Genomic DNA, 12,938 nt, shown 5'->3' on the forward strand with positions numbered 1-12,938 from the left:
GTAATGCCTATTAAGCTAAATTTTATCTCGATTCTTTATTTTTCATAGCATGTGAAGAAACAGTGTTTTCTTCTCTTTCTAATTGTAGGGTAGGGTTGCTACTGCTGTCGACAAGCTGTACACCAAAGGGCAATACAACCTATTAGAAATGAGTAGTTTTTCTTCATTTTTTCCCATGTGATTATATAGCTATATTGTTACTATACATTCACTACTTAATTTGTTGTGAAAAAAAAAATAGAAAACATGGGTAATAAATGCTGTGAATGTCATGGCTGACGATATATGGAATGGACTTGCTTACCACAATATTGTTGGCGTGAGCTGGTGACTAATTGATCAGTTTGGATAACCTTTGCTTACCACTTGAAAAAATCTCAAAAAATTTAAAAAAAAAAAAACTCTTCTTCCTTTGTAACGCTTGCTATGTATTACGGTATTTTTTCATTATAACATTAGATTTATGAAGAAAAAAAAATTAAAGAACAAAATAATTTGATGGTATGTTAGATCTCAATTGATTTTGTTTTTAAGAACTAACAAGGAAAAACTTTGTAGAGGCCATAATTGGCCTCCAATCCAGATATAATTGAACATCTAAAATACGACTTTGTTTTCAAAGCTATTAGTTTCTCCCAGTTTTGAAAAGTAATTAAAGCCAACAGCGATATCTAAACAAAAGGCTTGATCTCTTTTGGTATAATTCGTGCAAGAAGACAGTCAAGACATGAAAGTTCAATTTGAATGGATGGAAAAAAAAAAAAACAAGTGGAAGTTGATTCGTGCATATGTATTGCAAAATGTTAGAACATGGAAACTTGTAAAGAGAGTTTGCTTTAATTTTACTAAGTTAATCAAAAGTACTTTTTGATAAATTAGCTTTATTATTCCCTTCAAAATGGCACAACATGCAGTTGGCAGCCGATGAATTAAATGCTCATTTAATTTAGTAAGAAAAAGCTTTGGGATTTGTTCCCTGATGATGTAAAAGGCGGAATGTGTCATGCAAAATGTAATAACTTAACTCCTTTCTTTAACAAATTTAAATAATTTCATAAACATGATGACTTCAGGGAGAGTGAGTAAAATTAGAAATTGATAATGATCACAAAGTTATGGACACAATTTTATTAGCCTTGTAAACAAACCACTAAATCAAAAAGAAAATGCCCCATTAATTTAAACATAATATGATTTGATTAATATTATTTGTAACATCTCTAATCTAGAAGACGTGCAAATCTGTTATATATAGAAATGTGAAATTTTCATTTGAAAAAATATTTTTTTAGACAAAATTATACTTCCCAAATCAAAACGGATAATATCTCGCAAGTTGAATATATATTTTCACAACGATTATCGCAATCAAGTTCTGATCTTTTGTTAAATGAACTTTATGTGGTAGTCTTTTGTAAATCTTTTGTGAAATGAACTTTATTCTGCTCTTAAAAGAAAATCAAGTTTTGATCTTAAAAATGGAAAAAGTGTGAGAAATAACCTTCTTCATAAGTTCAATTTTAAAATATGCTTTATTATAATTTCAATTATTTTTAGTCAATTTTTTACATGACTTGACAACAATGCCCTTTAAACAATTTCATATAAATTAAAATTGTTTTGATTTTCACTATCTCGCCATTTAGACAAAAATTTCAAAATTAAATTTTGATTTCTCTCTCTTACTAAATACTAGCCATCTCGCCATCTAATTCTTTCTCGTCATTTCAAAAAGTAGAAATAACATGAAGATATATGTTTTAGGTTTATGGGTTTATTGGTTTATTGATAGAATTTCAAAGTTAAGAAATTGAAATTGATTAAACATAACTGTAAATTAGAACACTGTATAATTTTGACAACTTAAACCTGACTGCGAACAGACAATTCAATTAGTTATTAGGTATTGCATTACTGATTTTTAAGTATTGTGTCACTGGTTTTAAGTATTATGAGACTAATTTTTTGACATTACATGACTGATTTTTAGACATTATGTGACTAATTTTTAGGCATTGTGTTATTAATTTTTGACAATGCCTAAGTTACACAATATCTAAAAATTAGTCTCGTAATACTTTACTAACCAATCACGTAATGCCATATCAACCAATTATACAATACTTAAAAATCAATCACAATATTTAAAAATTAATAACGCAATGCTTAAAAACTGGTTACGCAATACTTAAAAACTATCGAAATTACTAAATTCTATTTAACAAAATCAACAACTTCAAACAATACACCATATTCCATTTAACAGCATAATCATCGAATATGCCTACTTGTTGAAGAATGCTTAAAAGTTTTTCTTCATGTATCAAAAATCACTCAAAAATACTTAAAACTGCTCAAAAAATTTTCTTCGTGTATCAAAAATCACTCCAAAATATTTAAAATACTTAAAAGTTTTTCTTTCTAGTAAGAAATATTCCAAAGATAAATGATCTAGTAAGAAAAGCTCAAAATATATGAGTCGATTTGAGTTATAGATCTAAACAAATGGGTTGATTTCATTAAGGATAATTTTGTCTAAAATTAATTTCTCTTAATTAAAAATAATTAAAATTATAGAAAAAGTAATTTTCAAAAATACCTTATGTATGAGGGATAATTTTGAAAAGAACTCCTTAAAAATTATGGGTTCTAAGCTTATCACACTTCTCAAATCTCATATTGAAAATTCGTTCTAATTTGTTATGATATTAATATAAAGATTTAAAATTAATACTTCTGAATTTAAAAAAATAATAATAATACTTGTGAAATATTTTTGAACAAAATCATGAAATTTTTTAAATAAAAATAAACAATACCTTACAAGTTGTATATAAGTCTCCATAATATATATTGTTGGTTGGCATGCAAAACTATTAAGTAATCTAAAATTGAGGAGCCTACCTCCAAATCTATATCTAGCATTCTAGGTATTCAATAATACAATACTTAAACATCAATTGATCTTTGTGTTTTCTTAGGATTCCTTTAATGTCAATGTTTCATTTACAATTAAAATTTTTTAATCAATCCTATGATTTAATCTCGAATCAATTTGTATAGGGAAGGATAAAAAAGAACATAATCATTCCCCAAAAAGATGATAGAGAAGACAATGGCATTTGTAATGCAACTGCCATGCATGATTGTAAAATCAAATGCAAAAACCCCACCTACCGTCTTCATTTAAAAATTGTTACTTATGAACCTCGACACCGAGAACAAGTACAAAACACAAATTCTAACCAAATCTTTTATTTATAAAGTTAAGGAAAGAAAATCCTTTCAGTCACTTCCACGTGATTGCTGCTACGACCTTAATAGTTTTTATTCTGTTGGCAAAATATTTTGTTTGAAAAAAACAAAAATATATATATATATATATTTATATTCCAATTTGATTTATTTATAATTAATAACTTAATCCTAATTAAGGGTCTGATTAATCAAGGTCCTAGTGGTTGTTAACTTCTCCCTCCTAAGCAACATCAAATTGCCCCTTAAGCTTCGGCCGTCTTCTTTCCTTGGAAGAGCCGGCAAGGGTCGCCATCAGCGACCAACAGCTGAACCAGAAAAGAGCCGCGTGGTCCGGCTGACGCCAAGGCCTAGACAAAGCCTCCCGTGCTGACATGGCAAAACACGTAGGACCCGCATGTCGGGGTTTTTATTACCAGTATTACGTGTCATGGGCCTCACGTGTCTCCCTTCCAAGCTACACCTTGGGGACACTCAAAAATTTCAGCAGCACAAAATTCCGTCAACTTCCCTCCAAAACGTACTATTCTTTAGGCCTTAGGCTGGACAAGTTGCTGACCTGGTGCCCAAAAAGGTTCACCCCCGGCTCCCTATATAAGAAGCCATTTCTCCGTCAACATTTCTCACACCATAGCCATCGATCTGCTTTATTACAAAAACTTGCTGATCACCACATTTTTTTTTTCGCTTTACCTTTCGATCATACCATGGCTGTTGATTCAACTCTCCCATCTCCGCTTGGCCCTCCCGCTTGTGAGAAGGATGCCAAAGCTCTTCAATTCGTTGAAGAGATAACCAAAAATGTTGATTCTGTGCAAGAGAGGGTCTTGGGTGAGATCCTAAGTCGAAATGCAGAGACTGAGTATCTCAAACGGTACAAGCTCAATGGAGCTACGGACCGGGACACGTTCAAGTCTAAAATCCCCGTTGTCACTTATGAGGATCTCCAGCCTGAGATCCAACGCATCGCCAACGGTGACAAATCTCCTATCTTATCTGCTCACCCAATTTCAGAGTTTCTCACGAGGTCTTTTCCCAATATTTAGTGGCTTTCTTTTCTTTTCCTTTTTTCTCATGTTATTATTTGAATATAAAATATATGGATTTTTAAAAAAAAAATAAAAATTGGGTATGAATTTCATTTTCTTTTCTGGGGTTCGTTAGCAGTTCTGGGACTTCAGCTGGAGAAAGGAAATTGATGCCAACAATTCATGAAGAATTGGATCGCCGTCAACTCTTGTACAGTCTTCTCATGCCGGTGATGAACCTGTGAGTATATTTTGTTCCACTTTTTATTTTTCTCTGGCAAAAGATATTCTTCGTTGAAAACAAAGTTTGATATTTTTGTCTTTGGTGGTGACAGGTACGTTCCGGGATTGGACAAAGGGAAGGGTCTTTATTTCTTGTTTGTGAAAGCTGAAACAAAGACTCCTGGAGGGCTTTTGGCACGCCCTGTTCTCACAAGCTACTACAAAAGCGAACACTTTAAGACCAGGCCATATGACCCTTTCAACGTTTACACCAGCCCCAACGAAGCCATTCTTTGCGCCGACTCTTTCCAGAGCATGTATAGCCAGATGCTCTGTGGGTTGATCATGAGGGAAGAGGTTCTTCGTGTTGGTGCCGTGTTCGCCTCTGGCCTACTCAGGGCCATTCATTTCCTTCAAATCAACTGGAAACAACTTGCTCATGACATCACAACGGGAACCTTGAACCCTAAAGTAACAGATGCCTCAATTCGAGAATGTATGAGCAAAATCTTGAAGCCTAACCAGGAACTTGCTGAGTTCATCACCAAGGAGTGCTTGGAGGAGAACTGGGAAGGTATTATCACTAGAATTTGGCCCAACACGAAGTACCTTGACGTGATCGTCACGGGAGCCATGGCTCAATATATTCCCACACTGGAATATTACAGCGGTGGCTTGCCAATGGCTTGCACCATGTACGCTTCGTCAGAGTGTTATTTTGGTCTTAACCTCAAGCCAATGTGCAAGCCATCCGAAGTCACGTACACTATAATGCCAAACATGGCTTACTTCGAGTTCTGGCCTCATGAATCATCCACTTCTGTTCTGTCTCGTGACTCGCCTCCACGCCTTGTTGATCTCGCTGATCTAGAAGTTGGCAAAGAATACGAGCTCATCATCACTACTTACGCGGGGTTGTGTCGTTACAGAGTCGGTGATATCCTTCAAGTCACCGGTTTCCACAACGCAGCTCCACAATTTCGTTTCATTAGGAGAAAGAACGTTTTGTTGAGCATCGAGGCAGACAAGACTGATGAAGCTGAGCTGCAAAAGGCCATGGAAAATGCTTCCGTATTGCTTAAGGAATTCAATACTAGCGTTGTTGAGTACACAAGCTACGCGGACACCAAAGAAATACCAGGTCATTACGTCATTTACTGGGAATTACTCATCAAAGACCCAGCTAATGCTCCGACGGATGCGGTTTTGAACCAATGCTGCTTACAAATGGAGGAATCATTGAACTCTGTGTACCGTCAAAGCCGAGTTGCAGACAACTCAATCGGCCCACTCGAGATAAGAGTAGTGAAAGACGGCACATTCGAAGAGCTAATGGACTACGCAATTTCAAGGGGTGCCTCCATAAATCAATACAAAGTTCCAAGATGTGTCAGCTTCACTCCAATCATGGAACTTCTCGACTCAAGGGTGGTTTCAAAACATTTCAGTCCAGCTTTACCACACTGGACCCCAGAACGTCGTCGTTGAGCACTACTGCATGAGGCATAGTCGTTTGCAGAGAAAGAATAAAAACTCTAGAAAGAATCTGCCTGGCTACCAACCAAAAAAAACAACAGCATCTTTCTGCAAAAGAAGAAAAAATTTAGACAACGTAACAGTAGTCTCCCTTTTTTTTTTTATTACTTAGTTTTTCTTTTGAAAAAAATGGGGGGGCAAAGGTTTCGGTTTGTGTTTGTGTAATAAGTTCATATAATCTTTGTGCACGCCATGATGTAATTTTTCGTTCTTGTCCATTTCATGTTTGTCTGTCCCTCAATTTGTTATCGTTTGTAGATCTGTCTTTTCTTGCTTTTCTTAAAGTTGAGGAAAAGACCTTAAAAGATGTAAGTCGTGAACAGCTATAATATGATGTCAAACGTTGTAAATCTATCGATGTTTCAAGGGTTTTCTTGTCTATTTATTTCCGTCTCTAGGCCTTTTCTGCATGGATTTTAGCGCACGTGCTACATATTCCTCTGTCAACAAGGGTTTTATTTACTTTTTAATTTTTTTGTGGATAGAATTTGTTTTGATGACTGACTACGTTTCTCTGGTTCACGTCATGCCTTTGGAGGCATGTCAAGAGATTTGTACTGAGTGGATGGATATGGGGAATATGGCTTCTGTTCTGCGGCTTTATGTAAGCCTTAGTTCTGTTTGTTGTTTCTTTGAGTAGATTATGGCAGCCTTATTCTTCAAGCTCTGATTTTCTTGCTATATTTTAATGTTTAGCAGTAACTAACGAATTCTTTTATTTTTTAAATTCATTGTGATCATATATCTGGCCCATATAGCAATATTCCATATCGAGGCTCAGGTTTTGGAAAAGGTTGAATTTCCTCAAATTCTCACCGCGGGCTTGTAAGTTTGATTTGGTATGTGAATTGCTAAAACCCTTTTCTTTTTGTCTTGTGCGGTGTTATTTGGCCGAGTTATATAAGTAATTTTTGTCCTTTGGCATGGTAAAGGTGTATAAACATGGGAAGTAGTTGTGGGTAGCTAGTTGGTTGCTTTTAGCCCCTGTGAGCTGTTTGTGTTGTTTACCTGTTCAGTCGGGCGTTGGATTTTGTCGCTCTTGGGTCCTTGTTTTGGCTTAAAGCCTATATTTTGAGACTTCAATGGTGAAATAGTAGTAAGTGTGTCTAGGTCCTCTAGCCCTCAATTTTTACTTATATCCATTACTATAAGAAGTATGGGGTTCCAACTTAACTTAAAGCTTTGCAAATGCCTTTGTGCAATTGTAAAATGCAAAATCTTTACCTATGATTCAACATTGACATTGTTTGAAAAAGATTTCCTCTTCTCAATTGAACTTAATTATAGTTCTTATGCCATATTTGGTTATAAGAGGAATGGTCATATTGTCCCTTTATTCATAAACTCCTATTTGGTTTATTTTTTATTAAAGAATGACTATTTTAAAGAATGATCATTCTTTAAAAACACGGAATAACTAATACCAATCTTTCTTGGTATTAGTTATTTTGCACAGACCGAAATGGGCTAACAAATTTTTTGATAATACTACTTGTAACCATTTTATGAAATTACTATTTTAAAGGATTAATATTTTTAATTATAATTTAAAAATATAAAAATAAATTTTAAATATTTTAAAAAATTATCAAAAATTAATATTTCAAATCAAAAAAATAAATTAAAGTTTGAATAATAAACTATTATTATTTTAATTTCTTTCTAAAAAAATTAATACTTTAAATAAATCATAAAATTTTAATATTTTAACAGTTAAAATAGAGAAAAATAAAATAAAAATAAGTAATCAGATTAAATTTTTAATTAAAAATATTAATATTTTTAATAAATTATCAAAAAATTAATATTTCATATTAAAAATCATAAATTATAATAAAGAGTATTGTTATCTTTTTATTACATATTCTTTTATTATTTCAAAATTATTTTTACCAACTAAACATTAAAATATATCATAATATCAATTTCATTTCATAAATCAATCTATATAATAACTATTTTTGTCTTATTTTATTTAACAACATAACTATTTTATACTTATTCTATTTCATTCTAGGAACCAAACATGTGGTTATAATAATAAATAAACACAACAAAACGTTGTGTTCTTACTTTACCTTCACATCGCAAACATGTTGTGATCACGTTTGAATTTCATGGAATAAAATCGTTTTTACTTTGTCAGTAACAGAACTAAACAAACATACCCAAATTATCAAAGTCACTAGCGAGCCAGCTATTATAGCAAAAGTATGGCACCTCATTTTCCTCAACTAGCCAACCCCCATTTATGCCACTCTTTCCTTGAAAGGTAATTTACTAATTGCTCCGATGCATGTTATCTGCATATCCATAAAGTGTTTTATGCAATATCCCGCAAGTTTCTCAACACAGTAACATTCATTAACTAAATTCAATTTATTGAAGTAGACATATGCTTTGATATAGCTAAGCAAGAAACTAATTGCCATCAATGAAAGTGCAGCGAAAAAGTAATAAATTGACTCATAAGAAAACCAAGCTTTCTAACTTTAAATGGCCACAAAAAATCAATTTTCTGTCTACATGCATGCACAAGGCAGCCGCTGGCTTTAACAATGTAGCTTAAAAGGCAATTTGTTGAAAGTGTATAGCTTTGTAGGACAGTAATGTCGTTCAAAGGTGATTCAAAGCTTCTTGAAAGTAAATCTTTGAGTACCGTCCATGTCGTTAAAAACCTAATAAGTTCCACAGTCATACCTCAAAGAAAGTTCTCCATTATCTCAGGTTTGAACACAAAAACAGAATGAAACCCAAAAGTTTTTCAACTCAAAGACAAATCACAGAAGAATACAATGCAAAAATCTCACTTTTGGTGTGCAATATGATTAATTAATTAATTGTTCTAAACTTGTATAAGTATCAAATGCGTCGGCTAAGGCAACAGTAATATTTCTTTTTCGGAATCTAATAATTGAGGCGGCTATAAAGCCCAAAGGCAATGGGAGAGAGACTTAAAGCTTTGGTTACATCACGAAAAAGATCGAGTTGTCCCCCCTTGTGCTTGACATTCTTTTGGCATCAATGGAGAAAACCATGCATCGGAGTCAAGCTTTGAACTATGTCCGCAGAAAGTCCTCATAGAACTCCCCGCTTCCGTTGCGCTGGGTTGCTTGTTGCCCTTGCCTACATGTGATTCATTTAATATATATTTACTCCACTCATTGAAGTATATACCGAATTCAAGTGTAAACATGGATGTTGCAACTCATTGAATTGCCTGCTATCCAAGGCATCCTCTACTTATGTTCTACCACCTAATTGGCATTTTATCTATTATTTTGAAGTTTAACTAACATCTGTATTGCACCCGAGTATTTGTCTCGTTAGTTGGTGTATAATCCCCTACTTAAAGAGCAAGATTCAATCCCCTCTCTCCCAATTATAAAAAAAAATTAACATTTGTACTAATTAAGCGCTACCACTCTAATGAAACTTTGATCAATTAATCTCTATTAATTCATAATCTCATGCTTTACCTGTTGTATGATGTCCATCCTGGGAGGGAAATTTGCATTGACAATTCCAGACGCCCAATGGTGCATATAGCCATCTACCTCAGGTTTGCTGCTCACTTCATTTCGGGCAAGGTATCGGTGCCCTTGAAGATATGTCATTGGAGATTGGAGCTTTTCAACCAAGGATTCTGGTAAATTTCTACAACATAATTAAAAGGAGATGTATGCTTACAACTTTAGAAACAAGCAGAAATATGAAGAAATGGTGGCATAAATAGCTATTTTATTTTGAGTTTGCATTAAAGACCTTGATGGCTGAAGCCCATTTGATTGATTTCTTGGAGCGTGGAGATCGTTCTGTGATTGCCAGCTCAAGTTGTAGCTTAAACTCTGCGATATGGAACCCCCGGCACTTGCCTTCTGTCCATGAATTGGATTCAAAATGTCACCACAGCAAAGCAAAGTATATGGCTAATAGGCATCTCTACAGTCTTCAATAACGCTTATTGACTTGGCAATATATCATTGATATTTCAAGAAACACATTCATTACTACCTCTCTGCAACTGATTAATTGGGGCCTAATGGTATCTCCAAACCCCTTAGGCGTTGGTTGAACACTACAATTTGCTTCCAAAAATCGCTGTAAAATCAGAAGTGGGACCGGTAAAGATTTCAGTGGAAAAAACCTGATGGACAAGATCTAAAGAGGAGAAATGGAATAATTAATTAAGTTGCATATATATATATACACACACATATATCTTGCCTTGCGGAAATGGACAAGTTTCAAGGTTTGTTCCAGGATCATCTCATGGTATTGAATCTCTCTCATTGATTTGAGACAACTAGGATTTCTCAAAAAACACCTTCAAAAACCAGTCCATATGTTTTATGCTTAGTAAAGATTTAAAATATCTTATATTAGAATATGAAAATTCAAGATTATTTGATTGTCCGTACTGTAGCTGCTTCTCCACATCTTCCAGTTGAGTGCTGCATATAACTATTTCTTTTTGGACTTCCTGCATTGATATGAAAGTTGATAAAATTTTCCCGTATATATGTTTTAATCTTCAAAATCACTTATCTAAGCCTTAAATATTGTTGTTTCACATACCTGAAACCGAGAATCAATGCCCATTTTGTTGGTTCTATCAGAAAAGTAAAAGAAAATTAATTACAACATGCGTGGTCAGTTACCATTAGAACAGATCACTTGACCAGAAGGCAAACCTAGAGGTGTTGGAGGGGTGATTGGCAAAACCAGCCTCAAGGCTCATCTGAGTTATAAGTCGCCGGATCAACTGAAAGGAATTATATTTCTCAAATGCATATCATATAATAGAATCAAACCTTGTATTAAAAATTTGAAATTAACATCAAATCAAATGGTTTGGAGAAACAGATAAGTGCTAATTACCTCTTGATTTTGCACCCTTTGAAATAATCAGGCGGTTCATGACCAAAAAACAAGAGCATTAATTCGTATCAAAAAGCGAATTAATACGTTAATATATATATATATATATATATATATATATATCAGCATTATATTTAAATCCGAATCTCTAAGCCCCTTTCTTACTTTGATAAAAATTTTTTTTAGGAATTACCTATATTTTCTCAATTTCATAGCAAAGTATATATGTTCATTATAACTAAAGCATATACAAGGTAAGCTTGCCATGATATTCTACTTTCAAGGAAGATATTTAATGGAATTATGTAGCTCTTCCCAATTAATCAATGCCAATGTAGCAATATCTTGCTGCCCTTTTAGTGTTCCGATATTAAGTAGTATATATTCAATTTCTTCACGAATTCACATTTATATAGCCAATTCTTGTATATACTTTCTTTTAATTATCTAGCTGAACCCCATCACCCACGAAAAGTAAAATAAAATAGTCATTTACCATCCACGTCGACGAGCAGGGAGTTCAACGTGATGAGCAAGAATTTCTTCTACCCTACATATATAACCCAAAATCGAAGTACTTAAATTAGCCATAAAATTAGAGAAATAAAATTCAATGAAATATCCAAAGACATCAAATACAATGGAAATGACAAAATCACAAAAGTCAATAAGGGACAAGTTGAATCTTGATCATGAAACCCCCCCACCACCACCCCCAAATCTGACCTTTTCTTTCCATCAAAAAGGAAGAGTTTTCCAGCTGGAGAAAATATAATGAGAGCAACCTCTACATCACAAAGGGTCGAAAGTTCATAAGCTTTCTTGACAAGCCCAGTTTTCCTTTTGGCAAAAGTTATATGCCTATAAGTTTTGTGCTCGATTTTTTTCAGCTGCACTTTAACCCTACCCATTTTTTCTTTTCTTTCTGCCTCACTAGGTTTTCCCTTTAACCATTTATAGAAGATAAAAGTTTTGCCCAACCCTCTTTAGTTTTTAACTTTGTTTAGGTCCACTATAGTGCAAAGTAAATTAACCTTTAACCCCTTTTTTCGCAACTTTGGCTGCCATGGCTTGGACAACTGTACTGTTACTACAGTAACTTTGTTAACCTATTCAAGCAGACTCTTAATTAAAGAGTTATTAAAGACACAGAGCAGCAACTCAATGCACAATTACACTCCAACGAGGCCAATATGTTTTTTCATTTGGAAACTCTCCCCCTTGCTTCAATTTGATTCTAATTAAGTGCTAGTTTGAATTTAAAACCGTGGCCCCAATGCAAAAAGTTTTAAGGGTTGTGGATTCAAACTATGTACTTTTGAGTGCAAGTAGAGTACAAATTAACAAGCACAATTCAAATCGAAAGCAGATAGCAAACTGTTTTTTCTGATATATATTTGTTCAGATCAATCCAATTATACATTTGAGTTCCAATCAAACTAGTATATTTGCAATGGAAATACACCAAACCAGTTTTCCCTATACATTTTCGATCAAAACATTATTGCCTATAGTTATGAACAAATCCAAAAATGTTGCTAGTCTACCATTAATCTAATTAACTTTAGTTTATTAGATATTTATATATGAATCAAGATGCTTTTATAAAGCTATTAACTTTTCAAGCCTTATTTAACCTTAGGGCCACAATCGCACCCCATTTTATTTGCCTTGGTCAAATTAAGAAGGCACCAAGTTCCCAAAAAGATATCTTAACCATTAACTTTAGAAACTTTTAATTAATGTTTAAATTCTAAATTTGGTTTAAAAGGGAGATTCATGATATCCAACAAGAAATTAATTACCACCCATATTTGAAATCCATCTGTGAACTTTTGCATGTGCAAAAGAAAATGGGATGAACATACAGCGCCTTCTTTATTCTAAGTCTAGTCCATCGTTACTCTAATTTTTTGACCATTTTCTCGTTTTTCTAACCTGTTCTTTAATATCAAAGGGTTATCAGACTAAAAATTGAAATTGCATATATGTAATTAACCTGATTTTGAGACTATG

At 33.6% G+C, this 12,938-nt stretch overlaps 2 protein-coding genes across 4 annotated transcripts; one reads left to right on the forward strand and one right to left on the reverse strand.

Moving 5' to 3' along the window:
• On the forward strand, positions 3,887-6,393 carry LOC18611224 (probable indole-3-acetic acid-amido synthetase GH3.1). Of its 2 annotated transcripts, none has more exons than XM_018114413.1 (3): positions 3,887-4,282; positions 4,423-4,524; positions 4,619-6,393. In XM_018114413.1, exons 1-3 carry the CDS (start codon positions 3,963-3,965, stop codon positions 5,991-5,993), a joined length of 1,797 nt encoding a protein of 598 aa, XP_017969902.1. In that variant the 5' UTR covers positions 3,887-3,962; the 3' UTR covers positions 5,994-6,393. The 2 variants fall into 2 exon arrangements, with proteins under 2 accessions (XP_017969902.1, XP_017969901.1); XM_018114412.1 differs by having other exon boundaries at positions 3,896-4,282; positions 4,420-4,524.
• On the reverse strand, positions 8,856-11,879 carry LOC18611226 (agamous-like MADS-box protein AGL104). 2 transcript variants are annotated; one of them, XM_018121232.1, is made up of 11 exons: positions 11,649-11,879; positions 11,419-11,472; positions 10,923-10,938; positions 10,736-10,806; positions 10,620-10,653; positions 10,463-10,524; positions 10,269-10,368; positions 10,056-10,142; positions 9,807-9,916; positions 9,521-9,698; positions 8,856-9,167 (listed from the first exon to the last, which is right to left on the reverse strand). In XM_018121232.1, exons 1-11 carry the CDS (start codon positions 11,831-11,833, stop codon positions 9,120-9,122), a joined length of 945 nt encoding a protein of 314 aa, XP_017976721.1. In that variant the 5' UTR covers positions 11,834-11,879; the 3' UTR covers positions 8,856-9,119. The 2 variants fall into 2 exon arrangements, with proteins under 2 accessions (XP_017976721.1, XP_017976717.1); XM_018121228.1 differs by having other exon boundaries at positions 9,807-9,919.

The sequence above is a fragment of the Theobroma cacao genome, chromosome 1, assembly GCF_000208745.1.
Source record: "Theobroma cacao cultivar B97-61/B2 chromosome 1, Criollo_cocoa_genome_V2, whole genome shotgun sequence".
NCBI lineage: Eukaryota > Viridiplantae > Streptophyta > Magnoliopsida > Malvales > Malvaceae > Theobroma > Theobroma cacao.

Bases quoted from the DNA above. Each gene is read 5' to 3' on its own strand.
- LOC18611226 (XM_018121228.1), bottom strand. From the start codon at position 11,833: ATGGGTAGGGTTAAAGTGCAGCTGAAAAAAATCGAGCACAAAACTTAT. The intron at 10,369-10,462 runs GTACGGACAATC...TGGTTTTTGAAG, and splicing joins GATGTGGAGAAGCAGCTACA to GTGTTTTTTGAGAAATCCTA. The intron at 9,920-10,055 runs GTAGTAATGAAT...ATTCATGGACAG, and splicing joins AATTAATCAGTTGCAGAGAG to AAGGCAAGTGCCGGGGGTTC.
- LOC18611224 (XM_018114412.1), top strand. From the start codon at position 3,963: ATGGCTGTTGATTCAACTCTCCCATCTCCGCTTGGCCCTCCCGCTTGT. The intron at 4,283-4,419 runs GTCTTTTCCCAA...GGGGTTCGTTAG, and splicing joins ATTTCAGAGTTTCTCACGAG to CAGTTCTGGGACTTCAGCTG. The intron at 4,525-4,618 runs GTGAGTATATTT...TGGTGGTGACAG, and splicing joins CTCATGCCGGTGATGAACCT to GTACGTTCCGGGATTGGACA.